The following is a 14,688-nucleotide window of genomic DNA, read 5'->3' as shown; positions in this document are numbered from 1 at the left end:
TCAAGTAAAATAAAAGGCTAGCATTAGATTGGTAATTGGTTCATAATGGACTTGTACTCTACAAACAACAACTCCAAGCTTACAACAAGGCCTTAAAACAGGTCATAAGTGCATGCTGCAACATGCCTCTATTATGTTCTAATGCAAAAACAACATAGGTCCTATCTGCTCCAACTCCCATAGGAAAATTGAGCATGTAAATACTGCTAATCAATGCATGGCATGCACATATATGCCATGCCAACACCAGATGTTATCATGATTCAGGCAATTCCATTAGAATCTTGTGGTCACTATCTAAATGGAATTGCCGGAATCACAACAACATAGGACAATTCTTTCCTAGCAAAAGAGCAATTCAAATACAAGACACCAATGCCAAGATCTGGCCAAAAGACAAACCTATAATAAAGCCTCCACTGCTCCAGGAGGGGGAGGGGGAATGAAAGGGTGAGGGAGAGGGGGAAGATATAAAGGCCATGGCGGAATCACAAACAAAAAGGCCAACAACCAACATGGCTGTTCTCCCCCAATAGTCAGTTCAATGCCAAGTTCACCACCATGAGCTTTCAATTTTCTGGAGTTGATGTTATACGAGACAATGATGTTTTCATATCCCAAATATAAAATATCCGAATCAAATGGGTGGAAAGACATTGGTTGGAGAAACAGATATTGGCCAGAAAGAACGTCGTCATATAGGATGTCTGCAGCGCGGACTCTATGTTGCAGACACCACTCTCCACTGCTATAATCATTGAGTATCCAAATACCAATACTAGAGAACCCATATGGACGCTTACAAAAACCAGACATTTCAAAGTACCTCAGTCGTCCTTGATGTGCATCACACAAGCTAGGGATGCCATGGTGTTTTGCATTATTACACCTTCTGTCTATATCACCAGGCAATGCAATAAAGCGCAAGCTGTCAGGCTTCTCGTAAGGATCATATGCAATTATTCCATGTTTACCTGTTACCCAGTGCAGAATTCCATCAAGAATAGTAGCCATCCTCCGAGAATTAATTCTAATTACTTGCTCAGTAACCACAGTAAAACTCTTCCACTCACCGATTTCAGAAAAAAATACTTCAAATCTTATCCTACTACTTCCTTTCAAAATTATCTCAATCCGCACTGCTCTATAACTTGTGAGAACACCATTGTCAACCTTAGTGACTAAACCCCCTCTAACAGTGTTGAAGAGACAAGAATGTGGAGGTAGGGCCATCCATTGCCGAGTAATAGGATTGCATATGCCATAATTGAGACAACAAACGAGTGGACCATATAGCACTAAGCCATTGCTCACTCCAAGAACAGTGTATCTACTCGTATATCCATAATGACCATGCGGGCAAGGGAGGACATAAAAACTTGGGCATTTAAAATCCCGAGAATATACATCCAATAAGAGCTCATAACTAGGATGCTCCGAATGTCGAATATAATAACCATCAACATGCAAAGTGTAGGAAATATAAGTCCAAGGTGGCAACTCCCGCGACATTGAGGCTCGCAAAACATACATACGAATGAAAAAAGGGTCCGAAATGACAGAACGCCATTGCTTGCAAACAAGTTTAAGACTGAAAACTTGCTTCACAGGCAACCTAACGAGCACCTCCACCAAAAGCCACTCAGGGATATTAAGATCAAGCTTCACCCTAGAAACAGATTTCGTATCCACAACTTCCACCCCATCCCCTTCGCCTCCCCCCAAACCCACTTCATCTCCATCAATTTTCATTTCGCCTGTTACTAAAAAACACAGTCCTGACAGGATTTATAGAGCCAAAACCACACAAAACCTACTCATACAACTTTGGGCAAAACATCATACATTTGGTGGGCGTTATCCAGCTAACAAATTTTCAACAAAGGAGAATTTTTTTTTCTGTTGAACAATCATACCTAGAATCGCGGGCTACGACATCCCAGCTACGCATATCTCCAAAAAATCCATCCCGAAATTGATTCCTCTGTCTTTTTTCTACCGAGGATCTGCCGCTGGCAGAAATGTCAGGGCTTTGTGAGACATACCACTACTATTCTAGGGCTTATATACACAATGTAATTCATTTTGAAGGACAAAAATACCCTTCAAAATTTTCATTTTTCCCTCCACGGCAGTTTGGAAATTTCAAATGACACCTTTTTTCCCTCTTCATTGTATACAAATTAGATAATAAATTATCCAAAAAAATTATTCCAAACCACTTTATTATTTAATCAATAAATGCTAAATCAACCCTAATTAAAATCATAGCTAAATGTTAATTTAAAAAATATATATATATAAATGTTAACACTATATATCAAAGCAAACTCGTACCCAAAAAAAATTATATATATCACAACGGGTATTTGATTATCAATACATTATTGTATTCTGTATAAGTAATTCTTTTTCAATCGATTATATAGTATTGAAAAATAAATACGTAGTTTTATTTAAAAATTAATACTCGACAATAATCTTTTACGTGCTGATATAGATTTATGATTATAAATTAAAATCTAAAAAATATATTTTTGGGAATAAACCCGAGCCGTGAATATTAAATGTTAGGATAAAATAATTTTAGTTAAAATACTTAAATCTTGAAAGATTTAAAAATGTATTTCTAAAATGAAATACAAATACGTAAACAAAAAAAAATAATAGAAAATGTACTCGATGTGCGCACGATTAGAGATGTCACCAGAGCTAGCTTATCGAGGGTCGACAAAACCCTTAGATCTATTCTGTTTGCTCTTGATTGGACTCGAAAATTAGTTTCAGCTCATCCATTTTCTCGATCTATCCTTTCTTACTTAAAATTCACATTCAATAGATCTGTAGATTAGTAGTTCTGGACCCGAGGACTTCGGTTCATTTGATGACCTGTATCAAATAATAAATAAATCGCCATTAAAATTTAATGATTAATCGCTATTATAAGTTACAAATCTAAATCAAGATCCAATTATATTTATGAAATAAAAAAAAAAGGAAATAAATAAGCACCGGAGAAAGACTCACTGATCGCAGTAAAAAATCAAAGATCCGAAAGGCGAATAGTAAGAGTGAAATAAAAAAAAATCCTTTCCCAGTTATAAAATATTTCAAAAATTAAGAAATATAATCAAACACATGAAATTGAGACATCTGTGAACTAAACCTACGCTCGTCGAGCCATCGAGCTTCATCACGAGCTGGTCTTGAGAAGTTCAACTGAAAAAAGATAAAACTTCGATTTTTCTGGTCTTGCTGGAGAGCGGCGCGAGGAAGACAGGGTAAGAGAAATTAATACGAAAACTGAAAACCTAGAAAGTATTATATACACAGTTATATGGGCAAGTTTACCTAAACCCGTAAATTATAACCTGCACCGAATCTAAAAGAATATAATAATTTAAATTCAAAAAAGTGTTAATCTGAAAAATCAATTTACAAAAAAGACTAATAGTAAAAATTGAAAATATTTAAAAATTATTTCATAGAGTAACACAAGAAAAAAAAAATTTAACTCAATACAATATTGGATAATATGTCAAAGTAAACGTGGAATTAAATTTTGGATCGGGGTGCAATAATAGTACATCGAAGTAAACTACTATTAATTATTTTTAATTTTTTTTTATCATATATTTAATTCAAATTTATCTTATTATCGTATTAATCCTATACTTAGTAAATAATAAGTCACATTAAAAAAGTAATAAAAAAATACAAATAAGTATAATTACAATCATATTTTAAGACTACCTATTATTTATATAAAGGGTAAATTACAACAATTTTTCCTGCGGTTTGTCATAATTATGAATATTCCTTCGTTGTTTGAAAAATTACAAATACACTTCTGATGTTTGAAAAAATTATGTAATTCTTAAATGGAAATATGAAATTGTCAACTTTGCATGTACTGTAATTTTTATTTTTTTAATTAAAAAATTTATAAAAAATTGAACAGGGTGGATGAATTTTTTTAAATTATAAAAAAATAGATATTTTTTAAAAAATAAATAAAAGTATAATTTTTAATCCACAATGGCATTTTGGACAGTACAAGTAAAAAATGGATAGAAATTCAATGGATTCGACTAATTGTTAGACGATTGACAAAATCAGGAGGATATTAGTATTTTTTTTTCAAACAATGAGGAGGTATTCATAATTATGCAAAATCTCAGGAGATGTCGTTGTAATTTACTCGTATATAAAACTAAAATCTACCTAATTGTTTTTAAAAAATTCAAACTTTACTCATTTTAATATTTCTTCTTAAAATATTTTTAAATTAAATAATAATTCAAATTCAATAAATAAATAAAAAGGTAAAACCTTAAATACTAATAATTTATTATTTATCTAAAAAAATAAAATTTCTCAAATTTTTTTTTACTATGTCGAGAAATTAAAATAGCCTTTCTTACTATGTCGAGAAAATTAGTGGCAACACTGAAAGCCCAAAATAGCGACCGATGATATTTTAGCTTAATAATTAAGGGTAAGGTTCACGTTTAGTTAGATTGATATATTAGTTGAATCGATATTTAAAAAAAAAAAAAAGCACAAAAAGTGATATTTACCATAAAAAAAAAATGGTAGTTGATAATTTGATTATTGGTGGAGAGATAATTTAAATGTTTAAAGGGCATTTAAGTCATTAAGGAATAAAAACCCATTTCCCCGAGGACATGTCTGTCAAAAAGAATAATATTAATATTAATAAATAAATAAATAAATAAAAAATGGGGCACTATTTACGCCTTTGTGCACAGTTTTATTTTCTGGGAGGGTCCGATTCCACAGGTGAAAAGCCATGGCGAGGAGACCGGACGAGGAGTACGATTACCTCTTCAAGGTCGTACTAATCGGCGATTCGGGCGTCGGCAAGTCCAATTTGCTCTCCCGTTTCACTCGAAACGAGTTCTGCTTGGAATCTAAATCCACCATCGGCGTCGAATTCGCCACCCGTACTCTTCAGGTCTCAATTCTTCACTCCCACACTCCTACTTTTGCCGTTATCTAATTCGTAATGTGGAGGGAGAAGGGAAAGAAATTGTGGGTTGTGGTTCTTGAGGCCGTATTGATATTTTGTAGTATTATGGGATTCAGAATGTGAGTGGGAAATGGTGATTTGTAGTGGTTTTTGAGGCGAGGTCTGAATTGTGTAGCTTTATTGGATTCCTAATCCGATGAGGAAAAATAGGAAAAGACGGTTATGTTAGTCGGTTCTTGAGGCCGCTTAGAAATTGATTTGTTGTGGGTGGATACTTGCTTTCTGCTATTGTATGTAATTTAATAGATCTGTACGATTTTTTAATGGATTTCTTGGGGATTTGGAAGTTTCAGATCTGTTGCTAGATGGGGTAGTTATTATTTGAGGTAGTGCGTTCTTGATTGTTCATCAAGATGGTGACTCCTTATAGTCTGTACCTTTTGGATCATTAAGAGAACTGATTTGATAAAAAGATCGGTGAATTTAGGTGTAAATTTGGGATCTCTGATCTTCATTTGCTTTAAGATTTCTTGCCTAATTGAGTTTTCTCAAATTCTAATTTGATGATAGTGTATAGTAATTGTTTGTTGATGACTTGAACTACTTGAAGAATGGGGCAAACCCGTTTGTAAGTTCTTGGTGCTGTTGGCAAACTGAGAGAATTACAATCTCAGTTCTTGATACAGTTTTTGGATCTGTTTTTATTTTTGGGAGGAAGGTAAGGAGAGAGAATGGAATGCACACCATAATCATATTCAAGAAGTTTAGGGAATTAAATTCAGAACAGGTGCTTTTAGGGGTGGGAGGTCCTCAGCAGTTCAACTTCTTTAACCGATTAAAATGTGCAAACAGTAGATTCTATGGTGTTAAACTTCCTAAAACTTCTCTATGGTTGGGGGACCTATAGTGCTGGATAAAGTGCCTCTCGGGCTTGAGATTACAGAGCATGAAATGAATCACAGGTTACCTGGAAATTTGGATTCTGTTTAGGTCTGCCTGTGTCTTCAAGTCTGGTTAATTTAGCTTAAATCTTAAATCTTTCTCCTTCCACCTATCATTTTTTATTTTGTGTATTTTATTTGTTCAAAACAGGTTTTTGTACAAAATTGGAATATAAATTAAAATTGGAAGATAAATTAACTCTGCTTATACAGCTGCATTCTTGTTGATTGGCTTCTAAAGAAAATAATGACTAAGTTTACTATTTTGTGTTTGTTTATTTTCCTGTTGTTACATGTAGGTTGAGGGAAGAACTGTGAAGGCTCAGATATGGGATACTGCTGGCCAAGAGAGATACAGAGCCATAACGAGTGCATATTACCGTGGTGCTCTAGGAGCTGTTCTTGTATATGACGTCACGAAACCAATTACTTTTGAGAATGTAAGTCGATGGTTGAAGGAGTTGAGGGACCACGCAGACTCTAATATTGTCATTATGCTCATAGGAAATAAGACTGACCTCAAGCATCTTAGAGCTGTTGCAACAGAGGATGCCCAAGGTTTTGCCGAAAGGGAGGGGCTCTCATTCATAGAAACATCCGCTCTGGAGGCCACCAACGTGGAGAAGGCTTTTCAGACCATCCTTTCAGAGATATATCGGGTCATAAGTAAGAAGTCACTCTCCTCAAATGAGTCTGCAACTACTAGCATCAAAGAAGGGAAGACTCTTGTTGTTGGCCCTCAAGAAACGAACACAAAGAAGGCATGCTGCTCTACATCCTGATGGAGTCTTATCTGTTCATATCACCCCTTGCCCCAGATTACCTGCCTGTCTTTTCAGTTACCCTTTTCCTACATATTTGTCCAAGTCATTGTACCATTCTTGTGGCTAGATGTTGTTAGCTGCTTGATTGGGAACAAGGCTTTTCAGGAATGTTGTTGGACAAGTATATTGCTTACTAGTATTACTATTTTGCATATTGAACACAAAATTTGATTGAGTGGAAAGAGTTCAATGGAAAGCTATCTGAGATCACTGTTATTCTTGAAATCCAGCTATTGATACAGTGTGTGCTTCATTTTATAGTTGGTATCTGGACAATAACAAACATTTTAACCCATTCTGGTAATAGGGTAACATAACAGGTTTGGATACCTTCGAGCTTTGGGAAATTGCTGTTCTTTATCATGTGGATGTGTGTGGTGAAGATCACCCAGAACTGATGCTCTTAAAATTATCCACACGTCTTCTAAGACTTGTGACATTAAAGGTTGTGGGTATTTCTTAAGAATTTTCCAAAAGCTTACGAGACAAATATTTTTGTTTGTGGGGCATACATGCAGGAACTTCTTGTGCAATAACACTATCCCTGCTCTTGGGCTACGAGGGAAAAAACTGAAGAAAATGTATATGAAGGACAAAAGAAAGATCAAGTGTCTCTAAGGGAATTCTGAAGTAATAAAAGGAAAATCTGTTAATAGAGATTAGCTATCTTTTTACAAACTTTCTAAACATTAAGATACAAATAAGCACATTTAACCACAGCAGTTGCTCTTCTGCTCAATTGGCTGGCCCTTAATCTGGACTGTGCTTGCCAGCCTGTTTGCAGTTGGCTGGTTCGCGACCCTACATACAAATTGTGTCAGGTACATGGGAAGAATATAATAGTTAAAGGGTTCAGCTCTAAAGATCATTGAAGAAACGAATAAGCTGCACAGAGGTTAACTTCCAGTTTGGTGAGACGAGAACATCACTTTTGGACTTAAAGATCATCGCAACAGAAGCTTCAAGAGTGCTCCATATTGTATGTCTTCTCTCAACCACCAGTAAATTTAGAAAACAAAAAAGAACTAGTGTGTATAGAAAATTGTGAGAAGAGAACAAAGCGAAAGTAGGTTGTAAAATAAGAAAGTCTCACTATAGAAAACTAGAATTCCTGATATTTAGATTATTGTTAGTAAGCATGCAAGTTTAACAAACGAAACAGATTTCATAATATAAAACATTAATGAGTTGATTAGTTGCTTACTTTTTCTTAATCTCTCCTGCCATAGTCAAGAAAGCCTGCTCCACATTAATTGCATCTTTTGCACTAGTCTCCAGGAAAGGAATTCCAAGTTCATCTGCGTACGCCTATAAATTTTGTACAGTCCAAGAGAAATCAAGTTAGACCAAATACAGCAACACAAATTTAAAGCGTCAGACCAAATTCAGCAACACCAAGTTTAAATGCCACATAATTTTCAAACATGTACAGGTATCAAGGAGGAGACAAACTACTGAACAGGCGAACAAACGTGTGCAACATGTCTGCTAACTGATAATGAGAGTTTGAAAAGCATTGACTGGATCACATCTCATGCTGTAGTTACTGTTATTAGCAGATATGTTCATTACATTTCATGGAGTATTTACTCTGCATTTATTTATATTGAAAAATAACATCAAAGAGAACATAGAAGCTGTTGAAGAACTCGATGGAGTTGAACAAAGATCCTATCAGACATGGAAAAAATGAGATCTTATGCATTCATGTGTACGCACCAAAGATACATTCAAAATAGCAATGACTAGCATGAAAACATAAAAAAGAGTTTTATATTGATGATTCAGCAAAATTAGAGTAACTACGAAGATGTATATACTCAAAATATATAGAAAATGAAACAGCTGAAAAATATATTTACCTTCGCAGTCGCTGTATCCACAACTTTGCTCTCAACTAGATCACATTTGTTCCCCACAAGAAGCTTGCAAACACTATCGTTTGCATATCTATCAATCTCACTAAGCCACTGCTTAATATTGTTGAAGCTCTCCATCTCAGTAACATCATAGACAATCTATTTCAATTAAGATGCATGAGGTTACTCCCAAGAAGACATGCAAGAGAAAAAAGGATGGTATTAATTAACAACGGCAGACAAAAGTTTTAATGGCAAAGGCTCTTCAATTATTGTTCCGGCAATCCCTCATTTGCTAACTAATGAGCCGAACCATACTGGAGGAATGTTTTCCAGCAAAAGTTTGTGATACATGCCATGAGGTCCAAAACTGATTTCCCCCCCCCCCCCCCCGGGGGTAACAACACTACCAAAGAAAAAAAGAAAATGAACAAAACTTTTTGCAGTGCATTGAGAAAAACTTTACAGCAATATCATTGTTAAATATAAGGAATAAACAAGCAATCCAAGAGTAAAAACATCTAGAGCTTCCTTACTATGATCCCATGAGCTCCTCGATAGTAACTGCTAGTGATAGTCCGGAATCGCTCCTGGCCAGCAGTGTCCCACTTCAAACCAAAAATAGAAAAAAGAATCAGAGATAAGTGAACCTTAACTACCACTGAACTTGTATGAAAACACCAAAATGGCAAAATTTGTTATCTTTTGTCCCCTTTTTGGTATAAGCATCAATAGTTTCCCTACTTATACCATCAGGCCATGTTTACCGGGCTGTATTAGGTGGGATATGTCACTAATCCAGGCTAACAGAATGTTTACTAGAAATTCTGGAGGCCCGTGATTATGCAATACAGCCTGGTACTGGCCTGGTTTGATTGTCTATTACAATCCAGCTCACTTGGGTTGGACTATAAACCCGGTGGGCACCTCCTATTTGGATTTAAAATTCACTCCCGAAATTGACCCTATACCTCTCTTACTTTTTCCTGAAATGCCCTTGTTTTTGGCAATAATTTCAATATTTTTCTAACCGCAATTAATGAATATGTTCCCCTGTCCTTACAAATACAGTCAAGTTGAAATCTCTTCCCCCTCTCCTCCTAATTCTTCTCTTCTGCAAGATGCTTGTATAATACCTTCAACACCTCCATTCTTAGAGCCTGAAGCACACCTTAACATTTTCCTTCAGGCACACTAATTAAGTTATATTTCTTCTTCAGTTCAGATATCGCAGTGCTAGGAACGTGTTGGAGGTTAGTGAAGCGTGTTAGTGCAACAGTGCCGAAAACGGACTTCGACCAAAGATAAGACCACCGGGAACCTCCAACGAGGGGTGGGAAAGGGTCAGAGTTGAACAGTATGGTGTGTTGTAAAGACTCGGAGGGAATAAGAAAAGAAAAGTTCACATCCAAATATGTATTTGCCGCAAATACTAGAGTGTGTGGCTTTACTGCCGTTGCTGGAGAATAGTATTCGCACTTTGGGGCACAAGCCAGAAGACTATCTGGATGAAGAGTGTTCCTCTTACCTTCGGCGCAATTCGTCTCTCCAAGACATACAGGAGAATCCAAATGAGAAAGATAATCACCATAGCATAAATTTGAGGCAACTGTTATAATCTCCATCAATTGAGCCAACTGTACAAAATCACCATTATATGATTGTTGCACTCCATCACCAATCTAAGCAAAAATTGTGAAAATTCTTCATCTTGTCTGTTGAGGGTATAGTAGTAAATTTCATAAACAATCCTCAATCTAGTTGATGATGGTAAACATAACGAAGAATTGTCAAAGGAACTTATCCCAAATCATTACTCCCTAGTAAACAAGTTGCTTAGATTAAATCCTCATTAATACATGTATTAATCTCACAAGAATATAATACATAACTCACCATGGTTAGTAAACATGGCCTCATAGGATCATACAAATTTTTTAAACAAGTGACGTCAATTTCTGGAAGCATTAGCTTACACACATCTAGTACAGGTCAATTACTTTTCTGGGTTGGGTGCAGGAAGAACTCAAATGTTATCTTTTATTTTGCTTTAGTGCTTTACATATATCTTAACTGGTACCAAAAGGACATTGTTAACACATGGGTGAAATTATGACCAGTCCGAATAACTCCTTTGTTCGAACTCTTATTCTATTATTTCTTTAACAACTTACACCATCTGAGATATATTATATCGACGGACGACCAACAAAAAGGACAACTTTAATAAAGCAGCTTCATTCAGCTACTGGGAACCGATGACACTGCTATGCAGTAAAAAGAGAACTTATGATACAAACTTTCTCCAATAATCTTGCAAAAATTATGTTCCTTCCAAATTAGCTAATGAAAAACACGTGAAACGGTCTCAGTTTCAATGGCATTAATGATTAAATGGGTAATCCAAAATGAACAAAATGCTGTCCGCAATATAAATTGCATAATACTACAAATGCATGAGTGCATGGGAAGTTTAGTGAGATTTAACTCACAATTTGCAGCTTGATCGTCTTGCCATCCAGCTCCACCGTCCTAATTTTCTGGAAACCCAACAGACACAACATAAACCATGTTAAGAGCAACCCCCCAGTAAAATAATTCAAATTATTGGAAAATCAAAGAACATAATAAAATACTAAATAGTCCCAATAACTATCAAGAAAAGTACACAACCACACAGAAAAATCCAGAGAAGAACTTACAAAATCAACTCCAATGGTGCTTATGTAACTGTCCACATATGAATCATCCTAAAATCATCAATCAAACAAGATTACATCCAATCTCCCATAAAGTGATTGCACAAAAATCTCAAACAAAACCCATAAGTAAAGATGTAAACTGGCCATACAATTTCCAAAAGGGATATCACATGCAAAAACGAAACCGATTTTTCCAAACACACACACACGAAATTAGTAACTCAACTGATTACAAGCATAATGCATCCATACAGACGTGCATAAATATATTCTACAAAGCGATTGAATCGAACATACAGCGAATCTGAGAAGAAGACAAGACTTGCCGACAGAGGAGTCGCCGATTAAAAGGAGCTTGAACAAATAATCGCTACAAACCACAAAACCAGAACCAAAATTCAGAAATACAATTACTAACAAAATAAAACAAGAAACGAAAAAATGAACAGAAAATCCATCCGGGTCTCTTACTATTCGTTCCTCATTTTCCCCTTTGGCTTGTGATGTCCGTTAGGTGAGTGGTTTGGGAATTTTGAGGGAAGAAAACAGTGCTTTGTTTGCTTGTAAAGGGCAAAAGAGAATGAAAAGTTGTGTTTTAATATTAGTAGGTGGGGGGAGTATTGGTTCCCACTTCCCACTTCCCACCACCTGTACAATTGGATATATTTTGTGGAAAATCTCATTTACAACCCCAAAATTATAAGGTAATTCGAAATACATCCTTGCAATTCTAGAAAATTTCAGAATAATCCCTAAATTTTGTGAGGTATTTGAAAATAGCATAAATTACAACAATTCCCCTAATATTTGACATAATTATAAATACTCTCTTATTAACGGAAAAATTATCAATAGTCCTCATATTTCGTGAAATTATGTAATTCTTAAATGTAGGCTTGATATTGTCAACTTTGTTTTTACAGTATTTTTTATAAAAATAAAAAAATAATTAAAAATTGATGAGTTGAATGGAAAATTTAAAAAGTATTATAAAAGAACTTTGCCCACTTAGTCTATATTTTTTTAAAAAAATAAATAAAATTATAATTCAATAGTCTATAAAGCATTTTTGTTTGTTCACCGAAAAAGAAAAAAAAAAGAAGATGAAAATCTAAAGAGACTAACAGATTAAGTTAGTTGTTGGACGACCGTTAAAATGATAGGATATTAATAATTTTTCAAGCAATAAATGAGTATTTATAATTATATCAAATATTGGGAGCTCGTTGTAATTTACCCTTAAAATAAGTGATTATAATTTTTTTTTTTTTTGCTATTTACAAATCCGTGCTCGCGACATAGTTCACATTATTTAAATTGTTTATTTAATTTTTTAGTAATATGTGGTAGAATCTTGTTTGATTTATTTCAGGTAAATGTCATATACAGTATCCCTATAATATTATAAATGAGCAAATTACCTCATTGTAAGGTTACAGAGGTAATTTATTAATTTGCAATATCACAAGAGGATTGATTGCATTTTTTTCGATTTATTTCAGATGGAATTTCATTTTCAAATTAAATAAAATGCTAATGGAAGAAAAAATGTCATAATTGCAAGATATTGAGATAAGTTTGTCAATTAATGTAAATGAACTTTTTGATTAAAAATGTTGAACTGTCAATATGAGTTTCAAAATTTTCAATTATCAGACGGGAAGTCTTTTTTTTAAATAAGTGCACTGAACTGTTATTAATTAAAATAAATTGATTACAACCATTCTTTTCAAATATTAATATGTAATAAAAACTATTACAATAATAGATTAAAATAAACTAAAGCGAACATATATATATATATATATTTCTTGTTAATCTCAAACACCTCATCTTATTTAAAAAATCCAGCCCTCTTTCTCAACATCAATTCTTGTACACAATGATCAGCACCTTAACCAAAAAAATGTTACTAAAAACCAAAAAATTAAGAAGAGAAAGGTAAGGTATAGAAGACAAGAATCAAGTTTTGTTTCCTAACAATGGGCAAAATGGCTTGTTCAAATCATCCCTGTGACTTGGTATAACAAAGTGCCTCAACCTCCCCTCTTGCTTCTTCATGTACCCCTCACAAAGAAACTCCCTTGAGAACTTATCCTCCACCTCCCTATTCACATCATGCACAAACACATGAGTTTTCCCGCCGCCCTCCTGCCGGTTCCTGGCCATCATACCGGCAGTGTAGATGGCGGACATCCGCCCCGGCGCCTCCTCGTAGTAGCCGGTCGGTGCGTCGACCATGATCAAGTCCCATTCCATGTCATAGACTTCACTAGGCAAGCCCTTTAAAGCAAGCTGGCACATTGAGTATTGTGGATCAGAAATGGCTGTGCATTCAGGCCCTTTGCCTACTTGCATCAGATCACTTGCCTGATTGACTTTGCTGTCATAGGTTACATGGTATGACTCTAACATGGGGAACCTCCTCTTGATCTGCTCGATCCACGCCTCATCTTCCTCAAGGAAGATCGTCCGGCCCCCGTGGTTGAGGGAGTGCCACATGAGGCTGTCGTGTCCGAGCCCAAATATGAGGAAGTTGCATGGGGACTTCTTGTCCAGGATTCTTGATGTCACTGAGATTTCTTTGAGTGTTTGTTGGGGTGTGATGGTTGAGGTCGAGTAGTGGATCAGGGCTTGGGCTAGGGATGATGGGATTTTGTTGCAAGTTGGTGGGCAGGTGCTGTTTTTCGCGGTTCTTGGGAAGGATTTGGATCGAGGAATAAATGCAGGAGATGGAGGGCTGGTTTGGTCTGAAGAAGACAAGGTTGATCTTAGAATGAAGAGAATGAAGAAAGCTAGAATGACAATCATCAAGAAAAGTTTGAGGTTGAAAGAGTTGTGTGTTTTAGGCCTCATCTTTCCTTCCTGTGAACTTGAACTCTCGTGTGTTCAACTGATGTTCTTCAGACAAGGAAAAGCAAGCAAGAATTCTTGAGTTTCTAAATTGGGGTGTCTGAATGTGGAATTATAGCTACTTTCAGTTTGAGTTAAAGAAAGGGGGCTGGGTGACTGTAAGGCGTAGAGATCAAGTGATGGACGTGTCTATCTTTCTGGTGATGAAGACAAGAGAACTGCAAGAATTTTAGATGAAGCAAAATGGTTTGCTGGTGGATCAGAAGTTTGGTGTGAGATAGCAGATACTATGTAATGATGGAGTTTAAATTATCTATGATGTTGTTAGAAAGTCAGAAAGAAAGAAATACGGTTGTTTAAACGGTGTGTTTCGTGTTGAATAGCGAGGATTTTTCAACGTTAGCACGATATTGGTTGCATTACTGAAGTAGCATCAAGCTTAGTATTCGACGTGAAAATGCACAACTCATCCTGAGATTAATGTATCTTAAGCTTGTGCTTCTAGTGAAAGAAAAA

The 14,688-nt window shown here is 35.4% G+C and overlaps 4 protein-coding genes across 4 annotated transcripts; 1 reads left to right on the top strand and 3 right to left on the bottom strand.

Annotated features, from left to right (window-relative positions):
- On the bottom strand, positions 1-2,066 carry LOC105172518 (putative F-box/kelch-repeat protein At1g15680). Its single transcript, XM_011093984.2, has one exon. The coding sequence runs from the start codon at positions 1,750-1,752 to the stop codon at positions 403-405; it is 1,350 nt and encodes a 449-aa protein (XP_011092286.1). The 5' UTR covers positions 1,753-2,066; the 3' UTR covers positions 1-402.
- LOC105172517 (ras-related protein RABA2a) lies at positions 4,758-6,983 on the top strand. The gene is made up of 2 exons (XM_011093982.2): positions 4,758-4,978; positions 6,234-6,983. The coding sequence occupies exons 1-2, from the start codon at positions 4,814-4,816 to the stop codon at positions 6,714-6,716; spliced, it is 648 nt and encodes a 215-aa protein (XP_011092284.1). The 5' UTR covers positions 4,758-4,813; the 3' UTR covers positions 6,717-6,983.
- Positions 7,315-11,950, bottom strand: LOC105172516 (ras-related protein RABD1). The gene is made up of 8 exons (XM_011093981.2): positions 11,791-11,950; positions 11,617-11,689; positions 11,320-11,367; positions 11,110-11,157; positions 9,154-9,225; positions 8,621-8,776; positions 7,963-8,066; positions 7,315-7,559 (listed from the first exon to the last, which is right to left on the bottom strand). The coding sequence occupies exons 1-8, from the start codon at positions 11,802-11,804 to the stop codon at positions 7,469-7,471; spliced, it is 606 nt and encodes a 201-aa protein (XP_011092283.1). The 5' UTR covers positions 11,805-11,950; the 3' UTR covers positions 7,315-7,468.
- LOC105172515 (glucuronoxylan 4-O-methyltransferase 1) lies at positions 13,108-14,479 on the bottom strand. The gene has a single exon (XM_011093980.2). It carries the CDS (start codon positions 14,173-14,175, stop codon positions 13,282-13,284), a length of 894 nt encoding a protein of 297 aa, XP_011092282.1. The 5' UTR covers positions 14,176-14,479; the 3' UTR covers positions 13,108-13,281.

This window comes from Sesamum indicum, linkage group LG10 (assembly GCF_000512975.1).
Source record: "Sesamum indicum cultivar Zhongzhi No. 13 linkage group LG10, S_indicum_v1.0, whole genome shotgun sequence".
Classification (NCBI taxonomy): domain Eukaryota; kingdom Viridiplantae; phylum Streptophyta; class Magnoliopsida; order Lamiales; family Pedaliaceae; genus Sesamum; species Sesamum indicum.
The sequence above is the reverse complement of the archived record's forward strand: the minus strand, read 5'-3'. Positions and strand labels throughout refer to the sequence as shown.